At 45.8% G+C, this 17027-nt stretch overlaps 1 protein-coding gene across 1 annotated transcript in view; it reads left to right on the forward strand.

The window, feature by feature from the left end:
* Positions 1 to 15983, forward strand: part of shank1 (SH3 and multiple ankyrin repeat domains 1) — a gene marked incomplete at both ends in the record, with an annotated part of 59819 nt that extends 43836 nt beyond the window's left edge. Inside the window, 12 exons of the mRNA XM_080043581.1 lie at positions 653 to 735; positions 1822 to 1946; positions 3212 to 3347; positions 3882 to 3962; positions 6718 to 6744; positions 6926 to 6982; positions 7653 to 7768; positions 8035 to 8158; positions 9237 to 12714; positions 13579 to 13590; positions 14267 to 15169; positions 15896 to 15983. Coding sequence (XP_079899707.1) covers positions 653 to 735; positions 1822 to 1946; positions 3212 to 3347; positions 3882 to 3962; positions 6718 to 6744; positions 6926 to 6982; positions 7653 to 7768; positions 8035 to 8158; positions 9237 to 12714; positions 13579 to 13590; positions 14267 to 15169; positions 15896 to 15983 — 5230 coding nt within the window. The remainder of the gene's footprint in view (positions 1 to 652; positions 736 to 1821; positions 1947 to 3211; positions 3348 to 3881; positions 3963 to 6717; positions 6745 to 6925; positions 6983 to 7652; positions 7769 to 8034; positions 8159 to 9236; positions 12715 to 13578; positions 13591 to 14266; positions 15170 to 15895) is intronic.
* Between the last annotated feature and the right edge of the window lie 1044 nt (positions 15984 to 17027).

The following is a 17027-nucleotide window of genomic DNA, read 5'->3' on the forward strand; positions in this document are numbered from 1 at the left end:
TGATCGTTGACTGCAACAGACTGAATCTATGCAGTGGTTCAACAATTTCAATGAATGTTCAACTGCTTTGGTTTCAGCTCTCTTAAAGCTATAGTGCGTAACTTCTTCATCTAAACAAATGAACAATTTCAGGGCCGTTTTTTTTTTTTGCGTTACGTTTTTGCGCTATTCACCAAACGTATTGTGGCTATTACTCATTTCACTGTGAGACTGGTTATGATAAATGAGAGAGGGGATGAACAGATGGAGTGGGCTGGCACTAGTGTGATGCACGGGGGGATTATCAGCATGTGGTTTACAGTATGTCACAGTTTACACAGCACTGTGTGTACCTCTGTGAGTCTATGAGTGAGTGAATGACTGTTTGATTTAGATTGGATTTCATTCATAACTAGATAACAGGTCATTAGAGGCTGTGCTGCTTCTAACAGGTTTAAAGGTGCACTATGCAGTTTCAGAGAGAGGTGGATTTGTTTACATCTTCAGAGCCTGCAGGTAGTATCCAGGCTAGTAGATTTAGGACTATCTTTAACATTTCTAACTTTCTCTCTCTCTCTCTCTCTCTCTCTCTCTCTCTCTCTCTTTTGTGTGTGTGTGTGTGTGTGTGTGTGTGTGTGTGTGTGTGTGTGTGTGTGTGTGTCCTCTCTACCAGTGACTATATAATCAAGGAGAAGACGGTTCTTCTGCAGAAAAAAGACAGCGAGGGTTTCGGCTTTGTGCTGAGAGGCGCCAAAGGTAAGAAATGTAACATCACAATAAAACATCCTGCCCTTACAATCCCAATCATACTGTACATAGGTGGCATTTACGCTTGGGACATGACCCCACCACCCTTTTGAAATGACCAATTATGTCCCGAACCACTTTTAAAAAGTATAAAATGTTAAACATTTAGACCCCACGAAGAAATAGGTGTACAAGACATCAAGTAATAATAATATATGTAATACGTATAAGTAGGCTATTTGATATAAAAAGGAAACCGAAAAAAAAACGTGTCCCGACAGATTTTCTTAACAAAGTGACATTACACTCTGTCAGGGTTCATAACACATTTTCACTAATGTTTAAAACATGTTGATAGAATTCCCCCAACACATGTCTAACGTCATGCTGATGGTCCCTTGAATGACTGTAGTTTAAAATCTTGTTTGTTTGCTTATCCACAATTAATGCTTGAGAAGTGTGTTTAATAATTTATGGATTTTGAATAATAAATATAACACATTGGCTCAAGAGAAATGTGGTAAGAATTTCATTACTAAGCCATATGATTGCAAAACAGGTCTAAATAAGGTTATGGAAATCGGGTAAAATTTCATGGAAAAGTCATGGGAAAGTTTTGGAAATGAATTGGTAAAAATGTGCGAGTCTTTGTGCAGCTCAAAGTTATACCACAAGATTTTTGTGCTCAGTATTCCCAATCTTGTTTCATTTATACAGTTTTATCCTGTAACTTCCCCTGCGTTCCAATCCCCATACGTCCCTACTATTTAGTATGCCAGGAAGAGATTTAGGATGTCCCAATACATGCACGTCAATCGTAGTAGGCTGAAAAATACATAAATGCCCCAATACATCCAATAGCATTTTGGAGTATTCGTCTTTATTCTTGACATTTCTCGACACAATGAAAGTAAAAAATTCCTTATATGATTTTTTTCTCTCTAAAACTCTTCTGTACTTTAGTATATGTAGTGTAGTAAAAAGAAAGAGTATGCGATTTGGAATTCAGGGTTTGTGTGACTGACATGCTGTATCCCATGCTATGCTAATATGCTAATACAATGTGTTTTCCTTACATGTCCATGGTTCCCTCAGCTCAGATGCCCATAGAGGAGTTCACCCCGACCCCGGCCTTCCCCGCTCTGCAGTACCTGGAGTCTGTGGACGAGGGCGGGGTGGCCTGGAGAGCCGGGCTCCGGATGGGAGACTTCCTCATAGAGGTTGGAACAGTTTTTTATACTTTTCATTTCTGTTTGTATGTTGTGAGTGTATTTTGTGAGTGTATCCATGTAACTTTTGCTGCTTCTTTGGCCAAGACTCCCTCGAAAAAGAGTTTTTTTTTTAACCAGACTTCCTGGTTAAATAAAAAAAATAATGAGGTTAGACTTACCACAATGCATTATGGGTCGGAATTAAAGGTTGAGTCAGTGATTCTGGAGAATGCTTGTTGTTCAAATCAGTGAATATCTCCTCACGATCCACTAGCTGTCCATACTGTGTGTACTCTGATGGTAATAATCTAGTGTTAATACACAGCCTAGGCTCAGTAAACTGGTATGTAGTGTAGTGGTAAAAAGCAACAATTGATACGTTTGTAGAAGCAAAAGGTTTATTTTCAATCAATAGCAAGAAACGCTGCGGAGTGGTCACTAGTTCCAACACAGGTAAGTATGTTACAAGGAGTGACAACCTTTCCTTACATCGTCACATATTTAAGGAACATTTACTCCCCAGGGGGGGAGGCGTCTAACCGTGGGTTTGGAGGAGAGACAGGCTGAGAGGCAGACAGTTTCTAATATACATACATTGTTATTGTAAAACATGGGAGGGGTCAGGTTGATCTGAGTAGGAGGGACAGGCGGCAGGTAGAAGACAGGTAGACAGGTAGACAGGTAAGCTGGGTGGGGGAAGAGGAGGGGGAGACAGGTAAGCTGGGTGGGGGAAGAGGAGGGAGAGACAGGTAGACAGGTAAGCTGGGTGGGGGAAGAGGAGGGGGAGACAGGTTGGGAGGCAGACAGGTTGAGGTATACATTCATATTATAATGGTGGGTGGGGCAGGCTGACCCAGAACAGCAGGAGGCTGTCTGCAGGAACATTGTCCAGGCTGGCTGATCTCCCTCCACAGTAGACAAAGGGAATGTAAACAGAGGAGGCCCACCGAAGCTTACTACATACTAGTTTACAGAGCCTGGGCTGTGTATTAACACTGGACTTCTTTTCAGCGAAAAAATAATAATAATGAACTGAGCAACATGAGAAATGGTGCAGACAATGTTCAAATGTTAAGTAATCACTTGACTTCATATTTTAATGTGCCTCTACCTACAGTCATAAATGCATCTTTTATTTATTTTATTAAAAATCCCTGATATTAAAGTTAACACCTGTGTGTGTGTGTGTGTGTGTGTGTGTGTGTGTGTGTGTGTGTGTGTGTGTGTGTGTGTGTGTGTCTGTGTGTGTGTGTGTGTGTGTCTGTCCCCCAAAGGTGAACGGTCAGAACGTGGTGAAGGTTGGTCACCGTCAGGTCGTCAACATGATCCGACAAGGCGGCAACAGCCTCATGGTCAAGGTCGTCATGGTGACACGCAACCCGGACATGGAGGAGGGATCTAGGAAGAAAAGTATGGCTGCATTCCAAATCGCGTACCATTCTTTAGATTTTTATTTAACCTTTATTTTTCCAGATAAAACATTAAGAACAGTTTCTTATTAACAATATTGATCTGGTCCAAGAGGCCCCACCAGGAATAATGGAAAAAACTAACAAAAGACAAATACACCAGTGTGACTCACTAAGAATTCTACATACTATACAGCTGATCATAAAAATCATCTAGTTAGCATGCAGTATGATACTATTGGGACAAGCTTTGCCACACTGGGGCATTTTTGTCTTTTTCTTTGGGGTGTTGAACTAAAAATGTCCCAGTTAGAGACAGACACACAGGGATTCGAACCAGTGGTTAAGTCGCTCCCCGGCCCGGATAGGACATAATAGACAACCTTCACACTAGGAACCTTTCTCCGCGCGCTTGCTAATTTAAAAAAAAAAACGAAGTTGTAGGTAATGCATAACTATGTAGTAGTTACATAATTTTTTTCTTTTTAAAAACCTTTAACTGAATCCTGTTGTCTTGGTCTGTCCCCTCTTACAGTCCCACAGCAGAGTAAACGGCTGAGCACACCGGCCATTGCACTACGGTCCAAATCCATGACTTCAGAACTGGAGGAGATGGGTAAGAAAACTGGTTTGGATAAAAGTTTTATTTTTGAAGAGACAGGTTACTTACTTTAGATAGAACAGACAAACTAATGTAGACCAATAAGGAGAGCGCTTTAAAGTGAAAGTTACTGGGTGAAATACTTTTTTTTTTCAGTGTTGAAACTACTTTGAAAGCAAACTGTAGCTTATCAAACTACCAATGACTTTACACTGGACGAAGTTGAACTACACCAAAGCTAACCTGGTTTGGTTAACGAAAGATACTTCGAAAAACTACTTCAAACTACTTTGCAAAAAAAAAGTATCAAATTGTCATTGTAGATGTGATATGAAATTATAACAAAATATAATAAAAAATAATATATAGTACAAAAACACATGACAGCAAAAAATGGACTGAGTTTATAGAATAAACTTAAGAGTGCAAATTTGTTCTGTACAGGTCACACATTTACCTTTTAATTTAAACAATGTCCTTAGAAACCTGTTATATAGAGTACGCCATGTTAGTTGTTTATTTTATTTTGTCTTTTGTTTGTGTGTTCACTTTTTCAGTTGTGTGTTTGTGTTCCTTAAAAAAAATATCCCCAAATAAATTATTAAAAAAGAAAAGAAAAAAGAAGGTAGCGAGGTATAGATAGTGTAGTTAGTAGTTACATAGTGACGGAAAACAAGAGGGAAAAGAAGAAAAAAAAAAAGATGGCTGATGAGGGGGATGACGGTCTCAATGCATTTCACTGTTCTTTCAGAGGTTCCACACTGTCACTACCAGCACCCACACTACAGGTAACCCCCCCCACCCCACCCCACCCAGAACAGTCGTCCCCCCCACCCTGTGAGCCTTCTCTTCCACTGCTCTGCTGATTTTACCTCTAACGTCCCCTTGCACCTCCCAATGCTCCCGGGCCCGTCCCACAAGCTTTAACCCCCTCAGTGTAGCAGCCTATACCAGCCCCTCTGCTCCACACATGTCACACACACTTACGTACGCAAGCACACACACATGCTCGCACAAACAAAACCAGGAACACACACACTCACTCACTCACTCACTCACTCACTCACTCACTCACTAACACAGATAAAGAAACAAACACGGAAACACACTCACTCACTCACACGCACACACACACACACACACACACACACACACACACACACACACACACACACACACACACACACACACACACACACACGTGAAACAGCCTGTTTGAATAAATATAAAAAAATTATTTATCAATGAAGATCCCAAGTCCCTTTAGATGCAGCAGCTTAATTTGCAGTCCAAACACCTCAGCCTGTTTGCCTTTGCCTCCGTCTGGATAAAGGTGAGAGGGGGAGCAGCCTTGGATGAAGCCATGTCAGGCGCTGCCATATGTTTATTCTAATGCGTTAAGAATTCATTTAGCTGTGACGCCTATTCAACTATCTCCCCTCAGTGATTGGTGCAGTGTCCCAGTTCACCTGGAAGTCATGCAGCAAGATAACAAGGACATTTAAAATGGAAATGAAGCCTGCAGTGCGTTTACTTAAGTCAACAAATTGCTGTTTTTCTTTTTGCGACATGTGTTTTGACAGAATTATATGGCTCTGTTATGAAAGGGTTTTTTGCAGTGGTGGTGGCGTTGTAAAATAAAAATTTGAAAAAGACCAATTCAAAACACTTTCATGCCTGGTTTAACCATCGGACGTTAAGCTATAATTTCTGTTTGATTTAGCTCAATAAACTACAATTTATGGAATTTAACAGTCTGAGTATAAGTAGAGAGATAACACACACACACACACACGCACATGCACACACACACACACACACACACACACACACACACACACACACACACACACACACACACACACACACACACACCTCCCCTGTCTCTTTACCATTCACTGGTTCAACCACTAACTCTGTATTTTCCTTGCCTCCTCTGTCTTCCTTCCAATGCTGGCGGGATCCAAACCTTTTAACAGTGGAGAGAGGTGGGAATCCGCTTCACACTAATTCTATATTTGTTTGTGTGTGTGTGTGTGTGTGTGTGTGTGTGTGTGTGTGTGTGTGTGTGTGTGTGTGTGTGTGTGTGTGTGTGTGTGTGTGCGTGTGTGTGTGTGGCAACTAATAATGTAATAACGACGGATAACGTAGTAACTTTCAAATAACTTAATAGCTTTTCTGAATCAATTAAGAAATACATTTTTGCCCATAATAATTTATAACATTGCTGTTCCAGGTTAGGCAATAGTAAGGAGTAAGTGTCATGGAAAAGTGATATTGTATAGATATATATGAATCTTACTTAACACATTATGGGCAAAAAGCTATTAAGCTATTGGTTCAGAAATGTTATTGTTATCGGCAACTTACTACATTAACTGCTTTTGTTAGGGTCCATAAAAAATCTGAGAAAGTGATTGTCGGCCATTATTACTTTTACGGATGATGTGTGTGTGTGTGTGTGTGTTTTCAAAGTGTGTCGGAGAGAGTAGCAGCAAATTGTGCCTGTGTGCAGCAGATAACATTTACTGTAACATAAGTGTACACACTATACATCTGTCCTAAAGTGTGGGCGTAACTGAATGTACGTTCTTTTACCATGGACAGTGCAAACGTCTGGCGAAGGGTGACTCAGTTTGTCAGGCTTGGGGGGTGGGGTTGGGGAGATGGGGGGGGGGGGGGGGTATGATTAGTATGCATTGTAACAAACGCTATCACACTTTCACTTTCCTCCTGCCAAAACTTAAGTCTCCTTTTGTCCTCCTTCCAGCTGCTACCCCTTGGAAAAAAAAATCAGGTATACGCTCCGGTACACATTCTCTCTCTCTCTCTCTCTCTCTCTCTCTCTCTCTCTCTCTCCCTCGCTTCAGGCATTGTGTAATATTGTCAGGCCACAGAAATGACTTGGCTCTCACCACCACCTCAGTGACTGTTCTCGCGCTTATATGGAGTTTCTTTTTCTTTTTTTTCTTTTACAGAATTCGAATCTTCACAAGTTACAGAGAAGAAGAGGACAGTCTATCAGATGGCTTTGAGTAAGGACGCTTAAATGTCTGTCAATGGATGTTCACTAAATCTGTGCCTATCTTTCTCACCCACCTTCATCGAGTGTGTCAATTTCCGCACTATGGCTACGTTCCAAATCGCATACTCTTTCTTTTTTTACTATTTTAAATACTACAACTGATCATAAGAAGAATCTAGTTAGCATGCAGTATGCTACAATTGGAATATAAAGTACTTTAACTTATTTATTTCATCATAACATTGCACTTTGATCTTGCCTCTTGGTTATATATCTGTCTCAACGCTGGTCGACGTGACGTGACTTCCGGTGTGCACTGCATTGGGGTCAGAATCGCCAAATAGCATGCTGATTATACTATATTATATGCTATATTATATGCACTGAAAATCTCAACCGGATGTAGTAGGGCATCTGGGTATTTTTAAGCATACTAAATATAAAATTGGGACAACGTTAATCTTTTTTCTAACATACTAAATAACAGAAAGTAAGGGTGTTGGAACGCAGTGATTGTTTCCGTCATTCTGTTGCTGTCCATTTTTCTGTTTTATTGCCGTATGTCTCTCTTTCTCTCTCTCTCTTTCTCTTTCTCTCTCTCTTTCTCTTTCTCTCTCTCTCTCTCTCTCTCTCTACCTCTATCTCTCTGTGTCTCTCTCTCCCTTTTTTCTCACTCTCAGATAAACTAGATGAAATTCTTGCGGCAGCTCAACAGACAATCAGCACCAATGAAGCGCCGGGGCAACGGGGACAGGGACCCAAACGAGACAGGGGTCGAAGTTTCTACGGCAATGAGGTGAACATTCTCAACTACTAAAGCATTATCATGAACAATCCTTCTTAGCACTATTCTGAAGGTTATTAGAGAAGGATTTGTTCATACGTATGTTGTAAATTGTCTGATTTATGATGCATTTTGTTCTTAAAAACATGCCGAAAATGCATTTCTAAAAACTTTACATCGTTTTTTTATATATAGGTATATAAAATGAAAATAGGCTGTATCCAAAACCTATTCAGTATAAACTTTCAAAATTCACTTTTTCATTTTGAACATTTCAGCAGAGCTTTGGGGACCAGTCTGGGATGGGTATGATGTCATCTGGGCCGGGCCTTGGCTATGACCGTGGCCAGTTCACCTCAGGGCACGCGCCTCACCACGGTATGCTGCGGCAGAAATCCATCGGTGAGGCTGTCTGTTTATCCTGTCTGCCCCTCCACCCAACTGTCTGTCTGTCCTCTCGACCAAGTCTGTGGTCCACTATGTCTCGTCTGTGGCCCAAAGTGTGCGGCCCTTTGTATCTGTATACTGTATGTAGTAGCTGATTCTATGTCAAAACTGTACTGTTAGCATATGTTTTATGTTTTTGTCCTATACTCACCCTACTACTATTTGTTGTAAACAGTAATTAAACCTGTTTTCTTTTCTTTATTGTCAATTTACACAAGGCAATTGATTTTGAAATGCCACTAATCTCCTTGTTTTATTCTAAATGCTTATTTTTCTGGTGTGTTGCTTACTAAGGCTTTTCTAACTCTGTCCCTCAAATACTAATTTGCTCTCTGGTGACTTACAAAACAAATGCTATTTTGTGACGCTACCCAGTTGCTACCTATTCGTGTAATATACTGGTGCATCTCAAAAAATATGAATATGACGGAAAAGTTTTTACACATAAAGTGAAAGATGACAATGGCAGTTACATGTTTCACTTTATGTGTAGAATCTAGAAAACATAAAAGTTTAACTTTTTGAATTACATTTAAAAAAAAAATGTTTTTGATGCACCAGTGTAGCACTAACTGACTTACCTACTAACAGACATAAGAACTGAGGACAGACCCACAGACAGGTAGATGGGAAGGCAGATTTAGACAGACACTCTCACAGATTACACTCAGCTTTCCTTTTCTCTGGCTCCATTTCTTCTCCACTCTTATGGTGCTTTTCCATTACATGGTATCGGCTTGGCTCTACTCTACTATACTCTACTCACTGTTTGTAATTTTCCACTGTAAAAGTACCTTTTACTCACCTTTTTGTACATACTTCATCAAGATTCCAAAAATGTAGGTACCAGGTACTAATCGGCAAAAAAAGTAGAATAGAGTAAAGCCGGTACCATATAATGGAAAAGCGCCATTTTTCACCCAAAACCCTTTCCTCTTTACCTCTCTTACTCTACCTCTTCTACCTCCTGTACAATCTGTTAATCCATTTTCTTCCCAATATTTTTCCTCTATTTGTGAACGCTGTACTGCAGGGACGGCTGAGGACGAGAAGCAGTCCCTTCATCCTCCAGCCGTGAAGTTTGCCCGCAGTCTGTCAGTGCCCGGCCCAGACGAGATCCCCCCTCCCCCCACCACGGCGCCACCAGAGCCTCCATTCTCCTCTGCACCACCGCTCGGTTGGAGAACTAAGACGTCCCAACAGCCCTCTGTCTCCGCGTCCCAGTCCTCAGCCACGTCCGCTCACTACCAGCCCTTCCCCCAATCAGTGCACTTCACCCATGGGGGCAGGGAGAGGGCTGGTGGTCCCGGCACCGGTGGACCCATGGACCACGCAACCACGTATGCACACGCAGCTGCCCACGCGGCGGCGGCTCAAAGCAGGACTGCCTCGCGAAAGGTTGCCTACCCTGGGGAGCCTGTTGGAGCTGGCATGGGGGCTGGTGGAGGGGGCAAAGCAGCGGGTCTCCGGAGAGGCTACAGCACCGCCGTCCCTCCATCCAGCATTGCCACTGTAATGCCCCAGCAACAACAGACCACCCAGAGTCAACCCCAGCGAGCAGACCGCGGGGTAGCTGGCGGTCCCAAAGGAGGGGCCCGCCGAGGTAAGGGCCCCCTGGTGAAGCAATCCAAGGTAGAGGACCTGCGAGCGGCCCAGGGTACACTGGGGGGCAAGGGCTCGCTGGAGAAAAGCTCCATCCCTATCCCCACCATCATCGTCAAAGCCCCGTCGACCAGCAGCAGTGGCCGCAGCAGCCAGGGCAGTAGTGTGGAGGCAGACGCTCCTGCATCAGGGGAGGCAGACGACCCCAAAACACCCCACGGTCCCCCTCCTTCCACTCCCGCTCCACAGCTCCCGGCGCCGCCTAACATGCCCGCACCACCGCCTCCGTCCATGCGAGCCCAGGCAGAACTGGACTTCACCAGCCAGTTTGGGGCGGCCATTGTTGGCGCCGCTCGCCGAGATAGGGAACGGTTTCACGAAGCCCGTAGAAAGGGAAACTCTTTATTTATGTCGGCAGAGGAGGATGTGCCTCTCGGGGGCGTGAGCGACGGAATGGGAGGTATGACAAGGGCGCAACAGCTTAGCGCACAGGCTGAAAGTGCGAGGCTTCGTCCGTCAAAGTCTATCGACGAGGGCATGTTTTCTGGGGACTCTTTTATCCATCACACCCGCAGTATGCCTCCAGCTTTTGGCCTACCCGAGTACTCCTCAGCTGCGCTGGATTATCAGCCTAAATCTGTGCCTACGGACTTGTACACAGCAGTGGGAAGGCAGCAGGCCCCCTCGGCTACCACCACCTTCATTCACCCGCTAACGGGAAAGGCTCTCGACCCCACGTCGCCGCTAGGCCTTGCGCTAGCGGCAAGAGAACGCGCTCTGAGGGACGACAGCAGGATGCGGAGGGGAGCCGATCACCACTTCACCCGCCAGATGTCCAGCGTGGCGTTTTCTTCTTCTACTTCCAACTCTCAGCCCATATCGTCCATGGCCCAGACCTCCAGCTCTTCCTACTTGGTCACGTCGTCTTCTTTGGCTGCGACCACGCCCACTGTCGGTCGCCCGCCTTCACCCAGAATCCTTAGGGGCGGAATCGGGAATGTCTGGAGCGAGGATGGAGCAGGAGAGAGGGAGAGGGAGGGAGGAGGGTCTCGCGAGGGGCTACGGGTACGCTTCTCAGAGGACAAAACGGTCCACACGCACCACTACCAGCCACAGTCCTACCAGCCCACGTACAAAGAGAGGGAGCGGGAGAGGTCGAGAGAACGGGACAGGGACAAAGAGAGAGAGGGTTACATGAGGCGGGCGGAGCAGGCCGCGGCTGATAGCGCAGCTCAGCAAGCAGGCCAGACTCAGCAGCCTCGGAGGCCCACTTTTCTCAGGATGGAAAGTCAAGCCGATGCCTATATCTTGTCCCTCACCCCTCCCTCTCCCCCAGCCAACGGTACTCAGCCGACAACAAACACTACTGGCACTGGGACGGGCATGATGGTTCTCCCACCCCCGGCCCCCTCGGTGGACGCGGACGATGAGTTTGTCTACGGAGACCCCCTCCCACCTCCGTTAGAGTTCTCTAACAGCTTTGACAGGGGTTCGGGGGGAACGTTGACGAGGTATTCTCAACACGGGATTCTGGGCAACAGCCTAGCGTCCCGTCAACAACAACAGCAGGTCCCACCCCCTCCTCCGCCCCCTCCCCCACCACCACCTCCCCCACCCCCAAAAGATTTATTTATAAGTGGGTTTCCTGCTCACACGCCCCTGCCCTCGCCCCAAGCAGGTGACTCTACGGCCTCCAGTTTAACGTCTTATGACAGCGAGGTAGCAAACCTGACCCAGTCCGGTCACTCCCCGTCCCAAACGTCTCCTAACCCTCCACCCCCGTCGTCTCCCTCTACTCTGCAGCCCAGCTCAACCGCGGGACACCCGTCGGTCTCGCCGCCGCCTACTCACGGGTCCTACCACCACAGACCCTTCTCCATGTCCCATCCGCATCACCTTTACAACAGCTCACACAATCCCGGGCGAGCCTCCTCACCCACGCCTCCCCCACACACAGTCGCCCCTCCCCCGGCTTACCGCAGTGGCCCCCAAACCTCCACCTCCACAGCTGCTGCCACCTCTGCTGCACTCCTTAGGGGCACTGCCTCGCACGCCACGACCGCTAGCTGTGCCGCTACGACCACCGCTGCTGCCACCACCGCAACAACATGCACCTCCACTCAGCTCTACCACGAGCGGACACACGGCATGCACACGACAGCCTCATCCTCCGCCGCCGCTCGCAGGGCGGGGGAACACCACCACCAACGCATTTCGCCCGCCACCAAGAAAGGAGAGTCTCTGGAGACGGTAGTGGATTCTGGGATCGAAGAGCTGGATAGTCGGAGCAGTAGCGATCACCACCTGGACAGCATCCTTGCTCTAAGTGGAGCCCGGTTGGACCGAGGGGAGAGGGGGGGAGGGGGCGCTAGTGGACGCATGGGTGGGGGAGGTCAGGGGACAGGGGAATCGGAAAGGGGAGGAGATTTTCTGGAGTCTTACATGAGCTACCTGGACGGACAGACTTTTGAGATGCAGAATGCCACAGCGGCGGCCTCAACCTACCCGAAAGCCAACCGGTTCAGAGAAGGAAGTCGCACTAGTTCTCCGCACAGACAGACCAGCACCGCGCCGCCGTCCTACCACTCGCATAGACGACGGAACGAGCAGGAAGAGGAGGACGCAGAGGAAGGGGCAACGGAAGACGAAAGTGGGCGGGACGGGTACGGGTCGCAGAATTTGGGACGTCCAATTTCTCCGTACTTTGACCGGCCGCGCACGCCCGAGATGAAGCCTCTCTGGGGGGAGGGGCAGATGAGCGGTGACGGGGGACAGGCTCTTTTAGAAGGGAAGAGGATCTACCCGCCAGCGTCCAGTATGAAGCCACACATCATCAACGAACTGAACAGTAAGCTGCAGCAACGAGGCCGGGAGAGCTGGGGCAGCCAGAGACAACTGGGCAGACACAGGTAGGTGCACATCATGTGAAACCAGTGTCATAGCATGGACCGCATTTTGTTGTTGTTGTTGTTGTTGTTGTTGATGCACGGTATGGTAATTCTATTCATGTTTGACCTGTGTGACCAGTGTGCCATCTGTGAGTTCTTTACCCCCCATGATTGACGTTCAAACCTTGTGTGGAAAACTTTCTGTGTACTATATATCTATGTCTTGTGTACAGAAGAGTATCAGGGCAATGGGAGATTTTTTTTTATTTTATTTTTTTTATTATGCACTTTGAGAAAAAAGGCTAAATGCTGTGAATAAAGATGAAATACAATGTTGTGATTCAACAGTTTAAGACTGCTGTTAAGTGGAAAAGATCTTAGCAGATTCGAACTTCATGGATCAATAACTCATAAGCAAAATGTAGGTACTGAATATTTTTCTGTTGGCAGTTGCCCTTTGACGTTCGCTGTGCTCTGGTATCACGGCCCTCTGCACATAAAGAGCAATGTGAGTGGAGCTTAGAGGATGTCTGGTTTCTGTAGACATTAGGTTGTAGCCCATTGTCTGCCTCATGATGATAGCAAAGATGCATCACTTGTGTTTTAAGAATGTTTTGCCTTTGAGTTAGTGATACCATAAGTTCAAATCAGTCAATTTCTCTACAACTTCACAGCAGTCTGAACTGTCAAGTTTATCCTGGACATTTCAGTTTCTTTCTCGACATTTTCGACTTTATTCTTGAAGAGCATAATGAGAAAAAAAACGTATTCCCGTAAATGTTTTACTCTACCGTTGCCCTTGTACTCTTCCTTACTTATAAGTGTTGTCATAACTGTGTAAAAACCTGTTTTATTTCTCTGGCTTTTTACATGTTTTTCTCACAGAAGCAGAAACAGGTAATAGCGCCACTTCATCACTCTTTTCTCCTGTCAGGGAGAACATAAAACTTTGACACCTGCTTGAATTTACAGCATGTTGTGACAGCAAGGACGGAGAGAGTAGCTTATTAAACCTGAAACATAACTCACTAATTATATACTTTCAAGGATATTGACAATTCAAAATACTTAAAAATCCACAGGTTCTACAAATGGCTAGACAATGATTTACAGTTTGAAAGGGGAATGGGCGCTTTTCAAAAAACTCTTGGTGGAAATGTAATGCAATGTTACATCGCCATGTATGCCAAAAAGTAACACAGAACGGATAAACTTAACAGCCATACATCTATTTATAGTGAGTGTCCATCGGAAATGCACCTGTTGAAAGACGAAGAAGAAGTACTATAGAATAAATAACTAAATACATCATCACTTGATATTGTGGAAAGACTTCAGGCAGTGGAGGATGATGCCATCTTAAGTAATTGCTTCTTGTCCTTGAAGGCCACCGTAGCTTCTGTAACTTCTCTGAACTGGAGAGGTTAGCAAGGGAGCATTGCAATCTATAACTTAACCACTAGTTGACGCCAAAACTACACATTCATCACACACTGCACCTTTAATGTCTGTACATGTTTTTCGTCTATCGTGATTTTCTCTGAAACAATGTCCCTTGCTTCTCCATTCACAGATTCTCAGAAGAATCGGCCCCGGCTCTGAGCCCGCCCTCGGCTAGATCCCTGTCACCTTCTCCGATCTCGTTATCTCAGCCCTCGTTATCCCCCTCCCCGACCCCCACGGCCCAGTACCCAAACTGGGGTCGACGATCCCCGTCTCCCCAGCCTACAGCACCCCCTCCTCAACCTCAACCTCCACGGTCCCATTCCCCGCTGTCCCCTTCAGGCTATTCCCCTTACCCCACCTCTCCCAAACACAGACCTGTCTACCGAACCAAAGCCCTGGAATTCCAATTCATCCCCAGTCGCGAATCCCGTAAAGCGGACTCACACATGTTCCAGCGTAGGCGGGCCCCCAGCCCACTCATATCCCCGGCAGAGAGGCCCCATTTGGGTCCTCCGCGGCCCTCGTCCCTCCCTCTCCTGCCCACCACGCCCCTATACAGCGCCCTCTACGACCTCCGAGGTTCGATCACCCCGCCGTCCCCGGGGAACCCTCTTGGAGATCCTTATTTCTCGCCATCTCCTCCCTTGTTCGCGCCCTCCGGAGCCCCTCCCCCTCCGAACAACAGCTTACTCCTTTCTCGATCGCTCTCTCCGACCCACTTCCTGTCTGGGACGTCCTCTCCACCGCTACACACTCTGCCTCCGCCCACATGCCTGAGTTACCCCCATCTACCACCCCCCTCCCCCACCAAGCCCTTCGCCTCCAAGCCGCTGCCCTACTGGACCAAGTATGACGTGGCGGACTGGCTAGGATACCTGAACCTTGGCGAGCATCGAGAGCGTTTCCTAGACAACGAGATCGACGGCAGCCATCTTCCCTCGCTCACCAAGGACGACTATCTGGATTTGGGCGTGACACGCGTCGGACACCGCATGAACATAGAGCGAGCCCTGAGGACCGTTATGGACAGGTATGGCAACAGATATAACAACAAATATTATTGACCACAGCAAACTATTTATCAGATTAGAAGACAATTACATGTTCAGTCGGAAGAGATGATCCTTAAATGTTTCATGGCAGGACTATCTAAATTATTTGGCTGATTAAGAGGTCACTTTTACCAAACGTTGCAACAACAGTTTGTGTCACACATAAAATACACTAATGCCATTATCAAAATAGATAGCAGAAAGTCCCTGTTCACACAGTTTGGTGGTGGAGTTTCAGTGACAAAACAATTCATCAGGAATAAATCTCCTTTTACCATCAGCACCTTAAGCTTTTGAACTGTGAGAAAACAGCGCCCTCTGCTGCTGTAAAGCATTCCGGTAGTACCAAAATTGCTGAAGAAATGAATCCTCCTGTTGTCACTCATGTGTGATAATGACCAGTTTTTTCAAAGACTTAATCAGTCACGTAGTCCACAGCAAAAGACAGATTTCTGCACATAGACAATGTTTTGTAGTTTAAGTCTTTATTGAACATGTTAAAAAAAATAAAAATAAAATAAAATAATGAACAGTAAAAAAGGAAATAAATAAATTAAAAGGAAACAAATGGGATCCTAAGCAACAAATACATAACTCAAAAAAATATAATTCATGTTCAAAAGGGATAGGAAGAAGTAAAAAAAAAATGCCTTGTGTAAATTGACTAACTTGTGTAATACTTTTTTTTGTTCTTCTGTTCTCAGACTATCTAGCAGCCCGTTCCCCATTTCTCTCCTGTCGCCTCGGGAAGGACATTTGGAGCGGAGGAGGGACGACGGGAGCCGGAGCTGAGGCTGCAAACGCAAGAGGCAGAAAGAGAGAGAGAGAGAGTGACAGAGAGAGAGAGAGAGAGAGCGAGAGAGAGAGAGAGACAGAGAGAGAGAGAGAGAGAGAGAGAGATGGAACTAAGGAAGGATGGAGGGGTTGAAGTCAATGAGGGACGGAGACACAACTGCTGCTGCTGCTATCCACGGTGGATTCACACAACAAATGAGCAGGGAACAGATTTCACACCGAGAACGACAGAACGAGAAAGTCAAAGTCCCAAAATCAAGTCCAAAAAATGGGAAAAGAAAAGGGCTGACGATCCGTAAAACACTCCGGCTGGCGCTCCATGTTTTTTTGGGCAGGCTGATTTACACTCAAGTACACGCCCCCTCAACGCATGCATGGTCACACTAACAACCAACCAACAAAGTCCTACAAACACATTGTCCTTTGAAACTGCGTATGAATAGGGTTAGACTATATGGCTTCAGCAGATATTTATGAGTGAGGACTGTAGTGATGAACCAAATACTGGAGAGGATGAATACAATCAAAAGCTAGTTCGATTTGTATTTAATTATTTTATTGAGAAGATTGAAATGGTGGAGAAAAGTAGAAGATAAGGGTGTCCTTCATCATGCAGCCATCTTTAATTCCTCCTCTTTGCTGGCTTGGTTAAATTTGTTCAGGTTTTTAAGAGTTGAGAGAATTTACCGAGAATAAGACGAGTTGAGTGCAATCAATGACAAAACCCCTTCCTAGTGCGAGTGGATGTAAGATCTAAAAAGTGTCAGAGAATGACTATTTCAGGGTGATTGTCTACAGGAGTGAGGCTTTGTGTCTGTCCGCGTGGTGAATGTAGGTACGACGCAGGGCCGTAAAAATCATGACAACTTCCATGTCCTTTTTGAAAGGTGAGGAGAGAGGAGAGTGCACACGGTCCTACTAACTCTGGCCTGTGCGTTCAGCTATAATTGGGTCATGTCTTCGTTTTTTTACCTCACCACTTGGCAGGGCCTCTGTCTGTCCTCACTGCTATAGGTCCTGACATCAGGATCTTATGTGTGT

This window comes from Ammodytes marinus (assembly GCF_949987685.1).
Source record: "Ammodytes marinus genome assembly, chromosome: 16".
Classification (NCBI taxonomy): domain Eukaryota; kingdom Metazoa; phylum Chordata; class Actinopteri; order Uranoscopiformes; family Ammodytidae; genus Ammodytes; species Ammodytes marinus.